This window comes from Equus przewalskii, chromosome 25 (genome assembly GCF_037783145.1).
Source record: "Equus przewalskii isolate Varuska chromosome 25, EquPr2, whole genome shotgun sequence".
NCBI classification, from domain to species: domain Eukaryota; kingdom Metazoa; phylum Chordata; class Mammalia; order Perissodactyla; family Equidae; genus Equus; species Equus przewalskii.
Genome location: NC_091855.1, coordinates 46390058 through 46405572, shown reverse-complemented (window position 1 = coordinate 46405572; position 15515 = coordinate 46390058). Strand labels below are relative to the sequence as shown.

At 54.0% G+C, this 15515-nt stretch overlaps 2 gene segments (V, D, J or C); both read left to right on the top strand.

The window, feature by feature from the left end:
• The window catches only part of LOC103546061 (immunoglobulin gamma-1 heavy chain-like), a 170847-nt gene that overhangs the window by 132769 nt on the left and 22563 nt on the right, over positions 1–15515 (top strand).
• LOC103544849 (immunoglobulin heavy constant gamma 1-like) overlaps positions 1–15515 on the top strand; it is a 149212-nt gene that overhangs the window by 132045 nt on the left and 1652 nt on the right. Inside the window, 5 exon segments of the C gene segment in view lie at positions 12431–12724; positions 12978–13088; positions 13221–13550; positions 13626–13946; positions 15107–15237. Of these exon segments, the coding sequence occupies positions 12431–12724; positions 12978–13088; positions 13221–13550; positions 13626–13946; positions 15107–15237 (1187 nt within the window).

Here is a 15515-nt window from a genome sequence, read left to right as displayed (position 1 = left end):
AATAATTTTGTTGAAAGTTTTGTTGCAAAAAGCTAGCAAAAAATTAAGTTATAAGAGAGAAGTGAAAGAAAAGTCTGTTAGGTCATGGCTTCACAGATGCCCCCATAACCTTTCTTTGAAGGAGGATCCAATATGAGACCCTCCCAGAGTTGGCAAGACACTGAGAGATTTTCTGGGAAACTGCTACATTAAACATTCATGGATTTATCACCAGGAATGAACACGGCCAGGGATGGTAACTGTTTTTCACAGTGAAACCGGATAAGAGATTTGAAAAGATTTAGCAACTTATGATCAGGAATTGGTCAAACTAGAAACTGATATTCGGAGGCTGATAGGAATTTTCTAATACAGGCCTCCTTCCCCAAGTTAAAATAAAACTAAGCACCGAGAGGGAATGAAGCAAGTGAAGGGTGATGTGCTTGGACGGGTAGATCAACCTGTGACATATGTTTAAGTTACAACCCAAATTCCTAGAAATTAAGAGCAACTGTCCTTAACTTAAAAATCTTTGGAAAACTGGAAATGCAGCTCTAGAGGCAGTTCAGATTCCACCCATTTCCTTTATCTCAAAAAGCTTGTAAACTCTCCAGGAACTGTTCTCGAGTCCATCACCAATTCCTCAGACTAAAGGGGAAAAAAGGAAAAAGCAGAGAAAAACAACTATGGAAGCTCTATTGCCAAACATCTAGCATCTTAAGTGTCTTCTATAAAAATATTAGTAGAAAAAGCTGAAAACAAAATTTGGATTCATTACCTTTTATAACTGGTGAACTTTGCCTTACTCTACCTGACTCATAGCAGTAGTTTTAAAACCATAGCTGTGGAGTCTCTGTGTGCGTCTCTATACATGTTATCCGTGTGTGATAGTTTTACCACCAGGTGTATAATTGCTAAAAGAGCTCTAGTTGATTAGCTTAAAGTAAACACTTATATAAATGGAATGAAAACTAACCCAAATGTCTTTCAAGTTAATCTGATATAAAACAATCTTTGGTAAATGAAGACTTCCTTAAGTCTTTGAGTTTCATTGAAATAAACATGTTTCTAGAATTATCAGCATTAGGCATGATACAGACATGTGGTCCTTCTTACAAAGATTGTCAGCAAACAATACTTAGAATAAGAGCTGATTTTGCCTAACATCTCATGAAGTTTGTGGCGATCTAAATATGATTATTGGGAACAAGTAAATTAAATAGATGTGAAAAAGATAAAAGTGTTTGGGTGAAATTTTAACAATAATTATGTGTTTCAGTATAACTATTTAAAATAATTTCAAAACCTTTTGGTAACTTGAAATCTTATAATTTTTCTAAACTAATGGATAAACTTTATTGCGTAACTACTCGACTCCACACGAGATATAGTATTAGGCATTAATCACTAAACATAGATTTATCTGCCATTGGATTCCTATTTCAGGAAAACTAGAAAAACACTTGGGTTTATTCATAACATGTTTTGTGCCATGCTGAGAAATTTTCCATGAGAAAGTATAGGTTTCTAGACAGTATCTGTGGGTCCACCGATACACAGGACAGCAATGTAAGAAATTAAAGAAATCAAGACGCATGTTTTCAGTAAAGAAGATATAAGGAATAGAAATAGTTTTGTTTGTTTTGTGAAGAAATTAAATTTGTCCTAAACTACTAGGAAGGAGGAAAGAGGACATAGGAAAAATTCTCAATGTAAAAACAAAGTTACAGAAGGTTTCTGGAAAAGGAGCCCTGAGCAGAGAGTTTGTGCATTGTCAGGTTGGCTAAGATGAAAATTAAGTTTAAAAAGTGAACGTTTTAAAATCAAAAGTAAGCTGGTACAAAAATTAGAATTTGGGTTTTTTTCCTCTTAAAAGGATAATTTTCTCGGGATTCTGCTCTGCTCTTCATAAAGGGGTTGTGAAAGGTTTTTCTTTACTTTTGAGCAGTGTGCCCGAAGGGAAAGAATTTTACATCTTATCAAGATGAGTTTCCTGCATTGTTTCTGTCAGGTCTTTAATCACAGCAGCTAAGGATTTCCTGACAGATTTCTTATTTTCTGTATCTGCCTGAAAATCCTTAATTGTCACCATGGTTAAATGGATTGTTTCACAGTGACCTAAGATTCTACTTGACCAAGTGTTTGAAAACTCTTTGATATTTTTGACAAGCTTCCCCAAAATTCAAATCTGAAAGGAAGTCTTTCTTTTCACCTGAAAGTAATTTTGAGAATTGCTGGTGGGCCCTGGGAATGTCTCATAGAATATGTTCTCATCTCCTAGAAAGAGGGAGATACTCAACTAACTAGGCTTGTTTGGTATGTTAGGTTACGTGGGAAGTATGTCAAATAAGTGAGGCTAAGTCTCCTTTATGAATATTGTTGCATGCATATATGTTATTGATATAAGTGTTTTAGAGACTATATAAAATTTTTGGAAAAAATTCTAATATGTCTTTGTATGATGCTATCAGTTGTAATTCTAGTCATTGTCTTAATTCTGCTACCTTGCATCCAGCACCACAGGAAAGAAATGACCATGGATACATTTTAATATCTAATTTGGCTTACAAATGTGTCTTACTTAAAGGATGAGCAGGGACGTCACTGGGATAGACATGCTGTCCAGCCTCAAGAATGTCCCCTGCTTTCTATTGACTCTGTTAAACATGGCAACGAAAAGAGAGAATTTTTGACGCCACCACACAGATGTGTTTTGGGCCCAAGAAAATACTCTTCGTGCTTGACGGAGCACAATTGCCACTGCTCCAGCAGATACATAAATTAGCCATGGAGCACCCGAAAAGTTGATTTCATGGGGAAAACAATACTTTTAGAAACTTTCTTCCACAGTAGCTCATAAAGCCATGCTTGTTGTGCAATATGCACAAATTATAATCCAAGGAAACCACTTCCTGGGTCACAAAGCCTCTTTTCCCTTCCTAAGGGACCCTCTGAGGTATGGCCATTGGACTTTGTTCAGATGCCACCATCTCCAGGATGTAAATATCTTAGTGATGATCTGTGTGTTCTCACATTAGGTTGGGGCTTTTCCTTGCAGAAGAGCAATGGCTTTAGCAGTAAGTAAATTATTATTGCAAAGGATAGCTCCTTTTTGGGGAATTCGTACTGAGTTACACAGTGACCGGGGAACTCATTTTGCAAGACAAATAATGAAATCTACTTGTGACATTTGGTGAAATAATGAAACATTTTAACTAATAGCGCAATCAAAACTCAATTGGAAAAGCTTTCAGAAGCATTTCATCTCTCATGGCCAAAAGCTCTTCTGCTAGAGCTCCTCAACCTTAGATCTACATATTTTGGTAAAAATTGGCTGTCTCATTTTGAAACAATAACAAAATGACTATGCAATTACATGAGGGAATGCGTGATCCACCTTTGCTCAAGGGAGATATCTGACATTATTGTCAAGGTCTCATTCAGGCACTTAAAAGAAAGAAAGGTTGGTAGCCATTCATACATCTAAAAGACATGAAACATCGGTAGCGGACTCCTTTCACAGCAGGAGACAAAGCTCCCAGGAGATGAAGACCTTAAGGGTCATGGGCTACAACCTGGAGATTTCCCTTATTGGAAAAGACACCTGATAAAAGACTCTTTGCAACCTGGTTGGAAAGGACCATACCAGGTACTCTTAACCAATCTTGCACAGCAAAATTAAGAGGCATAGACTCGTGAATTCACAGTTCTCATTTTTAAAAAACGGCTTCTCCACTTGAGTGGGTTTCAGCTCCTATTTCTGACACTGACTTCAACTGACCAAAACAAATCCCTCCACATCAGGATGAGAAGAAGATGGATCTGTTGTAGACAGATGTCCCAAGACTGCAGACCAGGCCTATATTCCCAACCTTATATCTCCTGGTTTAAACTCTTGCAACTGTCACCTACCCTAATACTTTGCTTTCTACCCCTCCAAATGTGTAAGATAGATTACAATGTAATTCCAAACACTTTTAATTAAACACAAAAATGCCATTTAAGGTTTTCCTGATACTATGTTTGTTTTTTCAGTCCACATCAGAATGGGCCTCTGATGGCAATGTCTTTTTACAATGGACACATTCTTTTGCTACACACAAAAATCTGTCCAGTTGTTGGATATGTGGCCAACTTCCCCTTTCTAATACATCTTGGGTAACTTGGTTGGTTGCTCTCTTTCAAGGCATGATTGAAAAGCCTTAAAGCAATTTATTATGATGGAAAGATCTAGTTATGGTGTGCAAAGTTCATCCAACAATACTAATTATGATCCCGAAACATGGCAAAAGCCCATCCTATTAATGATCCCAGTCATGGCTACTCTTTTTCTGTTATTCAGATCATCCAATTACCCCAACAATTTTCAAATAAACGAATAAAAAAAGCTATTACAGTGAGAACTATGGGAGGTTGGACACAAATGTGGGATGGCTATTGCCCAGGTCATGTCAGAACACTGTCACATGTAAGGAAAGTAATTGGTTGGAACAGACTGGTCTCAAGGGCCACGCATTCATTGGTGGTCTCCTAAGGGAACTCAGTGGCTATGTGAACAAAATTCTGGTCTTGGCTACCACCCAGATGGCTAGGACACTGCACCATGGGCTTCTAATGGATGCAGAGAAGGATTTGCCCTGAGCCAACATCTGTTGTTGATCTTCCTCTCCTTATGGCCAGATGGACTCATTTACTATTCCACTGGTATGATCATCTAGTGGCTATATTCTTTCCCTCCTTGGGGCTAGTAATGTCATATCACATATAGAGGCTCTGACCAAATTTTCTGAACAACTCTTAATGGTAGTCAACCTGGAATAGCCTTATAAAATACTGAAATGTCTTTAGTGGGAAGGGCTGTCCTTCCAATTAGAATGGCCTTAGATAGTCTAACAGCATCCCAAGGTGGGACATGTGCACTCATTCAAACTGAATGCTGTTTTTAGACCTGATGAATCTTCCAATGTGTCCACTCTGCTAAAGCACATGGAAAAGCAGGTGAATGCCTTAAGCGACCCCCACCCCCAGTCTGCATTTGTTTGATTGACTCCCTTCAGGTACTGCTTCCCTTTTGACATCCAGATTACAATTCCTATTTCTGGTACTCCTTGAAATTCTTGTAGTAGTCACAATATTCAAACTAATCACATGTCCCTTACTCAGTGCTGTAAGACTGGCATGCAGGCCTGAGCCACGATTGTCCAGCGACTTGAGGTGGCTGACAGATCTTACAAACCTGGATGAATCTCCTCTTCTGGTAAGACTATGCCTAAAATATCATTTGTAAAATAATCATTTCAAATATTCAGTCATCATGATTGTTACTGTACCTGTTCTATAATTGTAAACAATGTAAGCATAAGGACTCATGTAAAAGCACATGTGCAACATTTGTGCAACAATGTAAAATTACTGAAAGGTTACATAACCTGTCACATGCATCCCCTGCTAATATGTACCTCTATGCTCATCCGCTCATCCTACAGAAGCCTAGCACTGAGGGACACGATGGACCCATGGCAGGCAGCAACCACTCTGGCACCAAGAAACAATATTTTGATCATCAATGCTTTCTATCAAAACATTATTGATTCAACATGGAAAACAACAAATATTTGAAAAGCAATAAGAAAAGTTAATATATTGAGGTATATGAGGAAGTCATTTCTTTTAAACCTAATTCCGCTGGACCTTGGTTTTCTGGAACGGCCTGCCATGGCCTGTCGAGCATGCATTGTACATCTGCGTTAAACATTTACAGTGCATCAAAGGCAAGAATGATGCCCTTAAAGATATGCCCGCAATATCGGCATTTCTTTATAGATGAGCATTTCCTCCCAGAAACAAAGGATTCATGACTGACAGCTGTGCTCTTCTCAGGGCCACTGACCTGCTGTGCTAGGAGCATCTTGTGACCCTAGAAAAAGGGATATTCCTGTCATATGTGATGTATGTTCCCTGTACACCCGGCTGCTCCCGAGTGCTTCCTTCCTTGGGGAAGGTCGTTCTCCTGGGCTATGTAGTCCTCAGATTGGCTCATGTAATAAACTCTCCCCCATTTTGATTTATACATTGACTATGGACTATTTGCATCAACATTTCCTGACCAGAAATTACATAGATGAACATGCTTCTTATGTAAGGGCAGCGATGCTCACAGCGTGCTGAGCCCATGACTGAGGGAGGCTGCCTTCCGTGGGAGAGATGGCAAAACTGCGTGGGCACCACGGAGAGGAGGCCGGGCCAGAGCCGCCGGGAGTGTGAGGTGGATTATCATGAATTCATCCCGGAGGGACCAGAGGGCACTCCCTTCACCAAGGCTGCTGCTGACGGCGTTTTCTGGGTGTCCACAGCAACATTCCCAGGACCACAGGCTCCTCCATCACCTGGTCCTGCCCCATGCAGAGGTTCACTTCCCTCACCAGACCCCAGGGTACCCATGTGACGGCCTCCATGGGGACAGGGCCACTGAGGGACCACTGCTGGGTCTCTGAGAGCAGGACCTAAGGAGACAGGGCTCCTCCTGGGAGTCAGGCCCGGGCACCGCTCAGCACAGGGAATCCCCATGGAAAGATCACAGAGACAGAGGGAACACGGGCACCCGCCCAGCCCAGGCGCTGGACTCCAGGTGGAGCCTTCCAGCCCCTTGCTGACGCGAGTGGAGCAGAGAGGAGCGCCCCCGCCCACAGAGCCTGGAGCTGCCTGCAGGCCACCAACACAGGAGCAAACCAGCAGAGTAGCTGCAGAAGCCACTCTCTGTGGGGTGGCCCACAGCACACCCACGAACCACCAGACACGATATGGGACCTGGACGTGGGCGCTGCTCTGAGAAACCCCAACTGTGGAAAGTGAGGATCTGACAGTAGGGGAGGCAGAGGGACCTGGAGGAGACCGTTGGAGGACGTGGGTCGCTCTGAGGACACCGGTGGCCAAAGGGTGCTACAGATAGCAATGGGTGGGAGGGCCAGCACCCTCCTACATCTGAGGTCACCTCCTAGAAGGTTCACTTTGGACTTTGCTATTGGCCCACCTAAGCGGCCACAGCACAAGCCCCTGCCCATCAACCATTGGAAGGAGCCAAGCCTGCCTTCACATCCAGTCATCTTCCTGGCCCCCAGCAATTCCAGGGTGGGGACCATGGTGCCGCCCAGGGATCCCCGATCCAAGGCCTAATGTGGAAGAGATGGGACGGCCCAGGGGTGCACACAGGGCCTTGGGTGAGCCACGGCACTGCAAGTCATAAGACACTGAGGGTCCGTGTCCCCCCACCCACAGACAGCTGGGTCCTGGCCCACACGCGGAAGGACAGGGACAGCACGCTGTCTCTCAGACAGAGGAGACCTTTGGGTCCCAGTGACCACCGTGGACTCTGTCCTTGCACATAGACTTCTGTCTGTCCCCAGAGGACAGCTGTGTCTGGAAGAATAGCTTATCTGGGACCCTGGTTGCTACCAGCCTTCACTCAGAGATCCGGCCACAGATGGAGCCAGAGAGGGACGGAGGGAAGAGGCAGGGACCCAGAGGAAGACGGCTTTCTACTCGGAGGGCTGTCCTGGCAGGAGAACAGGATGATGCCCTGGGCTGGGCTGCGGGCTGTGAGCAGGTCAGCCTGTGTCCACACTGCATGCTGACCGGGGCAGGGGGAGGTGTCCTCTGAGTGTGGGGACCAGAGGGCTCACGTGAGAGGCCTGGGTGCCCCGGCATTTGGTGGGGCCATTGGGCATAATACCTGTAGGAGGGAGAGAGCGAAGAGAGGCACGTGAGCCCGGGCTTCCTGCACTCTCCCCTGGGCCCCAGACACTGCTTCACACCACACCCATGCACCCACGTGAGGCAGCCTCGGCCACGAATGAACTCCCCCCAGGCCCTCTGAGACAGCAACCACCCAGAAGAAAAGGGAACTTCAGGAAGCAAGTGGTGCCCCCCGGTTTCAGTCCCACTCTTAGTCTTTAGAGGGTCGTGGAGAGGGTGTTCACACCTCCAGGACCCAGCTATGAACTCCTGCAAGCAGCGTACACACAGAACACGAAGCCACGAGGAGCCACATCGCCTGGGGCCAGAGCAGGGAGGGGAGGGGGCTCCTGGAAGACCCTGGCTGGGCGTGCGGGGGAGCCGCCTCCACGTCCCTGACCCTCGGTGAGTGAGGTCCCCACAGAGCAGGGGGAAGGGAGTGGACTCTGGGCAGTGGAATCGGCTGCAGAGCTGCGGGGAGCCCAGGCACCCAGGGACGACTCCGAGGGGCTCAAGCAACTGAGTCAGCACGGGGGAGAGCAGGCTGCCCACAGGCCACAAAGCCGACCCAACGCAGGCACCATGGAGCCATTAGCAGATGCACCCACGCCCACAGGGCTGCATGCACCAGAGGCCAGGGACGTCGACTGGGCAGGAGGAGGCAGGGCCTTCAAGGAACGTGATAGGATGGAGGCCAGAAGCCTGAGGGCTGCGCTTGGCCAGCTGTGCTGAGGTCAGGACCAGCCCGGAGCTGAGCTGCTACAGCATGCACACCAGTATGTACAGATGGGTTTGAGCACAGAGAGTGGGCTGGCTCAGAGCAGGAGAGGAAGAGGACCTCCAGGTGGTCTAAGGGTCCTGTCCAGGCCAAGGAGCCAGCTCAAGCCCCACGGCAGGGTCAGAGGTGGTGGCCATGGTGTCCTGGGCACCTCTAGGGGGGACCAGGGTGGGTCTCTGCCAGGAGAGAGCTGGCCAGAGAGAGGTGGGCACCTGGTGGCTCCAGGAGGCAAAGCCAAGTGCTAGGAAAGGAATGAGCCCAGGATAGAGGGCAAACCTGGGCTGAGGGCACTGGGAGAAGTAGAAGGGGCAGAGAGAGCCCTGGGGAGACCCAGCAGCCCTGGGCTGAGCTCAGGAACCTGAGCTGTGTGGAGGGGATGATAGGGCTGGAGAGGCAGGGGCTGCCCTGGAGAGCCGAGGGGGAGGGGGCGCCAAGCAGCTATAGGTAACCAGGGGCAAGTTGAAGAGCAAGAGCAGCAGGGGCTGCCCAGGAGCCTGGGGGAGCAGGCAGAGCAGCTACTGGTGAGCAGGGGCAGGTGGGAGGGCTGGAGGGGCAGGGGCTGCCCAGGAGCCTGGGGGAGCAGGCAGAGCAGCTATAGGTGAACAGGGGCAAGTTGAAGAGCAAGAGCAGCAGGGGCTGCCCAGGAGCTCCACAGGAGAAGGCAGAGCAGCTGCTAATGAGCAGGGGCAGGTGGGAGGGCCAGATGGGCAGGGGGCTGCCCAGGAGCTCCGGGGTAGCAGGCAGAGCAGCTACTGGTGAGCAGGGGCAGGTGGGAGGGCAGGAGGGGCAGGGGCTGCCCAGAAGCTCCAGAGGAGCAGGCAGAGCAGCTACAGGTGAGCAGGGGCAGGTGGGAGGGCCGGAGGGGCAGGGGGCTGCCCAGGAGCTCCAGGGGAGCAGGCAGAGCAGCTACAGGTGAGCAGGGGCAGGTGGGAGGGCAGGATGGGCAGGGGGCAGCCAAGGAGCTCCGGGGCAACAGGCAGAGCAGCTACTGGTGAGCAGGGGCAGGTGGGAGGGCCGGAGGGGCAGGGGGCTGCCCAGGAGCTCCAGGGGAGCAGGCACAGCAGCTACAGGTGAGCAGGGGCAGGTGGGAGGGCAGGAGGGGCAGGGGGCTTCCCAGAAGTTCCGGGGGAGCAGGCAGAGCAGCTACAGGTGAGCAGGGGCAGGTGGGAGGGCAGGAGGGGCAGGGGGCTTCCCAGAAGTTCCGGGGGAGCAGGCACAGCAGCTACAGGTGAGCAGGGGCAGGTGGGAGGGCAGGAGGGGCAGGGGGCTGCCCAGAAGCTCAGGGGAGCAGGAAGAGCAGCTACAGGTGAGCAGGGGCCGGTGGGAGGGCCAGATGAGCAGGGGGCTGCCCAGGAGCTCCAGGGGAGCAGCTACAGGTTAGCAGGGGCAGGTGGGAGGGCAGGAGGGTCAGGGGGCTGCCCAGAAGTTCCGCGGGAGCAGGCAGAGCAGCTACAGGTTAGCAGGGGCAGGTGGGAGGGCAGGATGGGCAGGGGGCTGCCCAGAAGCTCCGGGGGAGCAGGAAGAGCAGCTACAGGTGAGCAGGGGCAGGTGGGAGGGCAGGAGGGGCAGGGGGCTGCCCAGGAGTACCAGGGGAACTGGGTAAGCTTGGCAGGTGAGCTGGGTGCTGGCAGGGCTAGAGGAGCCGGATGCCACCCTGGAGCTCCCGGGGGGAGATACAAGGCAGCTACAGTGAGCAGAGCCAGGTGGGAGGACAGGACGGCAGGGGGGCTGCCTAGTATCTCCGGGGTGGTAGCAGACAGAGCAGCTATAAGTGAGCCACAGCAGTTGCGACGGCCTGAGGTGCCCGGGGCTGCCCAGGATCTTCGGGAGCTCAGGCAGAGCAGATATAGGTGAGCAGGTGCAGGGGGCAGGCCAGGAGTTGCACAGGAGCAGGCATAGCAGCTACAGGTGATCAGGGGTCTAGGAGGGCTGGTGGGGCAGAGGGCTGCTCAGGAGCTCCAGGGAATAGGGAGAGGAGCTACCAGTGAGCAGGGGCCTGAGGGGCTGGCAGAGCAGGAGGCTGCCCAGGAGCTCCTGGGGAGCAGACAGAACAGCTACAGGTGAGCAGGGGCAGGAGGGAGGGCAGGAGGGGCAGGGGGCTGCCCAGGAGTACCAGGGGAACTGGGTAAGCTTGGCAGGTGAGCTGGGGGCTGGCCGGGCTAGAGGAGCCGGATGCCACCCTGGAGCTCCTGGGGGGAGATACAGGGCAGCTACAGTGAGCAGAGCCAGGTGGGAGGGCAGGACGGCAGGGGGGCTGCCTAGGATCTCCGGGGTGGGAGCAGACAGAGCAGCTATAAGTGAGCCACAGCAGTTGCGACGGCCGGAGGTGCCCGGGGCTGCCCAGGATCTTCAGGAGCTCAGGCAGAGCAGCTATAGGTGAGCTGGAGGCTGAGAGTGCCTTAGGGAGAGGGTGCTGTCCAGAAGCTCCAGGGACCAGGGACAGATGGCCTGACCTAAACAGGGCTCTGCAGAGGCAGGAGCTCAGTAGGTATAAGGAGCAGGGACAGCTGGAGGCTCCTGGGGATCTGGTGAGGCTCCCTGTACCCGGAGGAGAGTGTGAGCTGGTTGAGGGGCTGTGTGGGTGGTGACTAGCTGGACGCATGGGCGGGGTGGGGGGGCGGGCAGGTAGCCTGGGATGGAGGTGTCTGGGGATGAAGGGGCAGGGGTCACCCCTGAGGGGACAAAATGAGATGTAGTTCTTGGCTCTGGGGGCACTAGCCCTGTTTCAGTTTCTCATGGGGACGTGAGACAAGAGGGGTAGACATGCGGACTCAGTGTGGGGTGGCACAGCGCAGTGGGCTCAGTGCATGGAAGAGTAAGGGGCCCATTGGGGGCCTGAGCCCAGGCTCCCATCATGGGGAGAGGCCTGGCAGGGCCCTGGGGCTGATCAGACAGGACTCAGGGGAGGAGGAGACAGGCCGGGCCTGGGTGTTGGGGGTGGAGGCTGCACCCTGGCCCACACGGGGGCCTGGGGAGGCTGGCACCAAGAGGAGAGGAGCGCCGAGGGCAGTGCAGGGCTCCCGCCTGCGCCCAGGGGCCGGCTGTGCTGGGGAAGGACCACAGCTGGAGGAGGGCTCTGCAGTGAGCAAGGAGCTGGACAGGCCCAAGAGCAGGGAGGGCGGAGGGCAGGCGGCGCTGGCAGGAAGGGGCCGGAGGTGAGCTCAGGAAGCCGAGCCAGGATGACCTGAGGAGGGGGGTGGCCCAGAGGCCAATTAAGGAGGCTGGGCTGGGGGCCCAGAGGGATGGGAGGGGAGGGGTACAAGGAGACTCCCAGGGACGGGGTCCAGGACAGGGATGGGGTCCAGGGCAGGGACGGGATCCAGGGCAGGGATGGGGTCCAGGGCAGGCACAGGGTCCAGGGCAGGGACGGAGTCAGGACTGGGATGCGGTGTAGGGCTGCGTCAGGGTGAGGGGAGGGTCGGAGAGGAGGGCCTAGGGTGCCTGGCAGCAGAGCTGACTCAAAAGACACAGGCCCTGGTAAGCGGAGACAGGCCACAACAAGGGCTCTGGGCTGAGGGTCTGGAGCCGACACAGGCATGTGGGGCAGAGGCCCACCACACCTGAGGAGGGGCTGCTGCGCCAGGCAGGACCGGGCTGGGCCAGCAGGACAGCGGGTTGGGAGACCAGCAGAAGCCCACGAGGAACAGAGGCCTCTGGTCAGGGCTCAGAGAGGGGCTCCATCAGGTGGGCCACCCGCAGGAGGCCTAAGCAGGGACTAGGGGACAGGTGCCTCAAAGAGGCTCTAATACAGATGGTCATCCAGTGGTGACCAGGGGACCAGTCCAGAGCCCGTGGCTGCAGAGCCACCAGCCATGGATGACAGGTGGCCACATGGGACATCTAGTCTGCACACCTTCTCAATGTACATGGGCGCTGGGCACCTGACACCCTCCCCGGACCCTCACAGGGAGGCCCTTGTCTCACAAGCCTCCTCTCCTGCAGCCTCCACCACAGCCCCGAAGGTCTTCCCTCTGGCTCCCAGCTGTGGGACCACATCTGACTCCACGGTGGCCCTGGGCTGCCTGGTCTCCAGCTACTTCCCAGAGCCAGTGACCGTGTCCTGGAACTCGGGCACGCTGACCAGCGGTGTGCGCACCTTCCCGTCCGTCCTGCAGTCCTCGGGGCTCTACTCCCTCAGCAGCATGGTGACCGTGCCTGCCAGCAGCTTGGAGAGCAAGACCTACATCTGCAACGTAGCCCACCCGGCCAGCAGCACCAAGGTGGACAAGAGAATCGGTGAGAGGAGGGGCCGCAGGGAGGGCATTTCCTGTGAGACAGGCCAGGCTCTGCCCTCCTGCCTGGACCCCAGGGCGGCGGGGGAGGCCTCCCGAGCAAAGGGAGGGGTCTTCTGGGCGTTTCTGCCTTGCCCAGAGCAGGGGCAGGCTGGACAGTCCTAACCCAGCCCCTCGGGCCCCGGGAGGCACGCTGGTCTCAGACCTGCCAAAACCTGGCCCTGACGTCAGCTCACCCCAGGGCCGTCTGTCCCCAGAGCCCGTCCTCCCAAAGCCTACGACACCTGCACCTACAGTGCCGCTAACAACCACAGTTCCAGTTGAGACGACTACACCACCCTGTCCCTGCGAGTGTCCCAAATGCCCAGGTGAGTCAGCCGGGCCTCACCCTCTACTCCCAGGAGGTGGCCTGAGCACAGGCATGGCACATGGCAGGACGAGTGCCCAAAAGGGGTCCCATCCAGGTGCTGACCCCCTCATCGCGATATTTCCCCCACCAGCTCCTGAGCTGCTAGGAGGGCCTTCCGTGTTCATCTTCCCCCCAAAACCGAAGGACGTCCTCATGATCACCCGAACGCCTGAGGTCACCTGCCTGGTTGTGGACGTGAGCCATGACAGCTCCGATGTCCTGTTCACCTGGTATGTGGACGGCACAGAGGTGAAGACTGCCAAGACAATGCCGAACGAGGAACAGAACAACAGCACTTACCGCGTGGTCAGCGTCCTCCGCATCCAGCACCAGGACTGGCTGAACGGAAAGAAGTTCAAGTGTAAGGTCAACAACCAAGCCCTCCCAGCCCCTGTAGAGAGGACCATCTCCAAGGCCACAGGTGAGGGCAGGGCAGACGGGCACGGGGAGGGTACCACCCAGGAGGGACCATCTGTGCTGACCCCTGTCCCCACAGGGCAAACCCGGGTGCCGCAGGTGTATGTCCTGGCCCCGCACCCAGATGAGCTGTCCAAGAACAAGGTCAGCGTGACCTGCCTGGTCAAGGACTTCTACCCAACCGACATCACCGTCGAGTGGCAGAGCAATGAGCATCCAGAGCCAGAGGGCAAGTACAGAACCACTGAAGCCCAGAAGGACAGCGACGGGTCCTACTTCCTGTACAGCAAGCTCACTGTGGAGAAGGACAGGTGGCAGCAGGGAACGACATTCACGTGTGTGGTGATGCACGAGGCTCTCCACAATCACGTCATGCAGAAGAACATCTCCAAGAACCCGGGTAAATGAGCCACACGCCCGGCACCCGGCGAGCCGTCCCTCCCTCCTCACGAGGACACCTGAGCCCCCACCCCTGTGTACATACCTTCCCGGGCACCCAGCATGAAATAAAGCACCCAGCATGGCCCTGGGACCCTGCGACGCAGTCGTGGTTCTTTCTGAGGCAGAGCTCTGGTGCTTGGCCAGGCCTGCAGGCAGCGGTGCAGCCAGGTTCCAAGGCCACATTGTCACTATTACGGGAGAGTGGGTCCCATTCGGATCAGACCCAGAGTGTGGGAACCTGTGCAGGCCGCCCAGGAGAGCAGGATCGGCTGCCAAGCCCAAAGAGGCAGGTGGCCTTGAGTGGGCACTGAGTCCAGACCCATTGAAAACAAGCCCCTCTCACTGAGCAGTGCCAGCCCACACACCAGCTCCACACACATACATACATGTGCACATGCACACACACACACACACACACAGAGCTGGCCTTACACACTGGATCCTCACACAAGGGCAACTGGCACCTGCCCAACAGAGCACGGAGCCTGGTCTCCTGAACCCTCAGCCTGGACACCAGCTGGACCCCACCCCCTCCCACGCCCCACGGGCTGCCCAGTGCTCGTCCTCACACTGACCACACTGACCAACTCCGAAAACCAGCCCTCTGCTTCCCTGGGGCACAAACCCCCACACCCAGCTGTCCCCAGCACTCCCACGGCTCATGCACTGGGGACACATCCAATCCTGTCTCGGCCTTTCCCTGGGGCAGGGGCCCAGCTGCCCAAAGGCTCTGCTGACCCTCCTGCCCTCAGTTCCTGTTCCCCGAGAGAGAGGCGGCAGGGCCTGAGCCACCATCCTGCAGGACTCGGGCGCCTTCTCACCAGAGGGCCCTGCACAGGTCAGAGCAGAAGAGACGGTTGGTCCCCCACTGGCCCGGCTGAGACCTGGGTCAGTGATGAGACCTGGGTCACTGGCCAAGACTCAGAGTCCCGGCTGGAGGAATGGGGGACTGAGGTCAAAGCACAGAGCCTGACCTCAGGGCACCACTGACCCAGCCCACTTGAGGGATCCCACCTGCCCTGCCCACTCTGCCACAGACAGAATCACCCCCCGAGGACCCGCTGGCCCTGCCCAGCCCCCTCGGGCAGGCACAGCACTGACCACCCCCTCCCTGTGCAGAGATGGTCCTGGACGAGAGCTGTGCCGAGGCCCAGGACGGGGAGCTGGACGGGCTGTGGACCACTATCTCCACCTTCATCACGCTCTTCCTGCTCAGCGTGTGCTACAGCGCCACCATCACCCTCTACAAGGTGGGCCAGGCCGTCCCCATGTCGTCCCCTCGCTGTTACCATGCTGTCCCCACACTGTCCTCACCATGTCCCCTCACCATCCTCTTACCCTCCCCTCTCTGTCCCCTCACTGTCTCAACACTGACGCCTCCATGTCTGCACAGTGTTCCACCAGTGTCCCTTCACTCTCCCCTGTCTCCTCACTGTCCACAACTGTCCCCTCATTGTCTCATCACTGTCCTTTTGCCATGACATCATTGTCCTTTGATGTCCCCTCACTGTTCCCTTGCTGTCCGCTC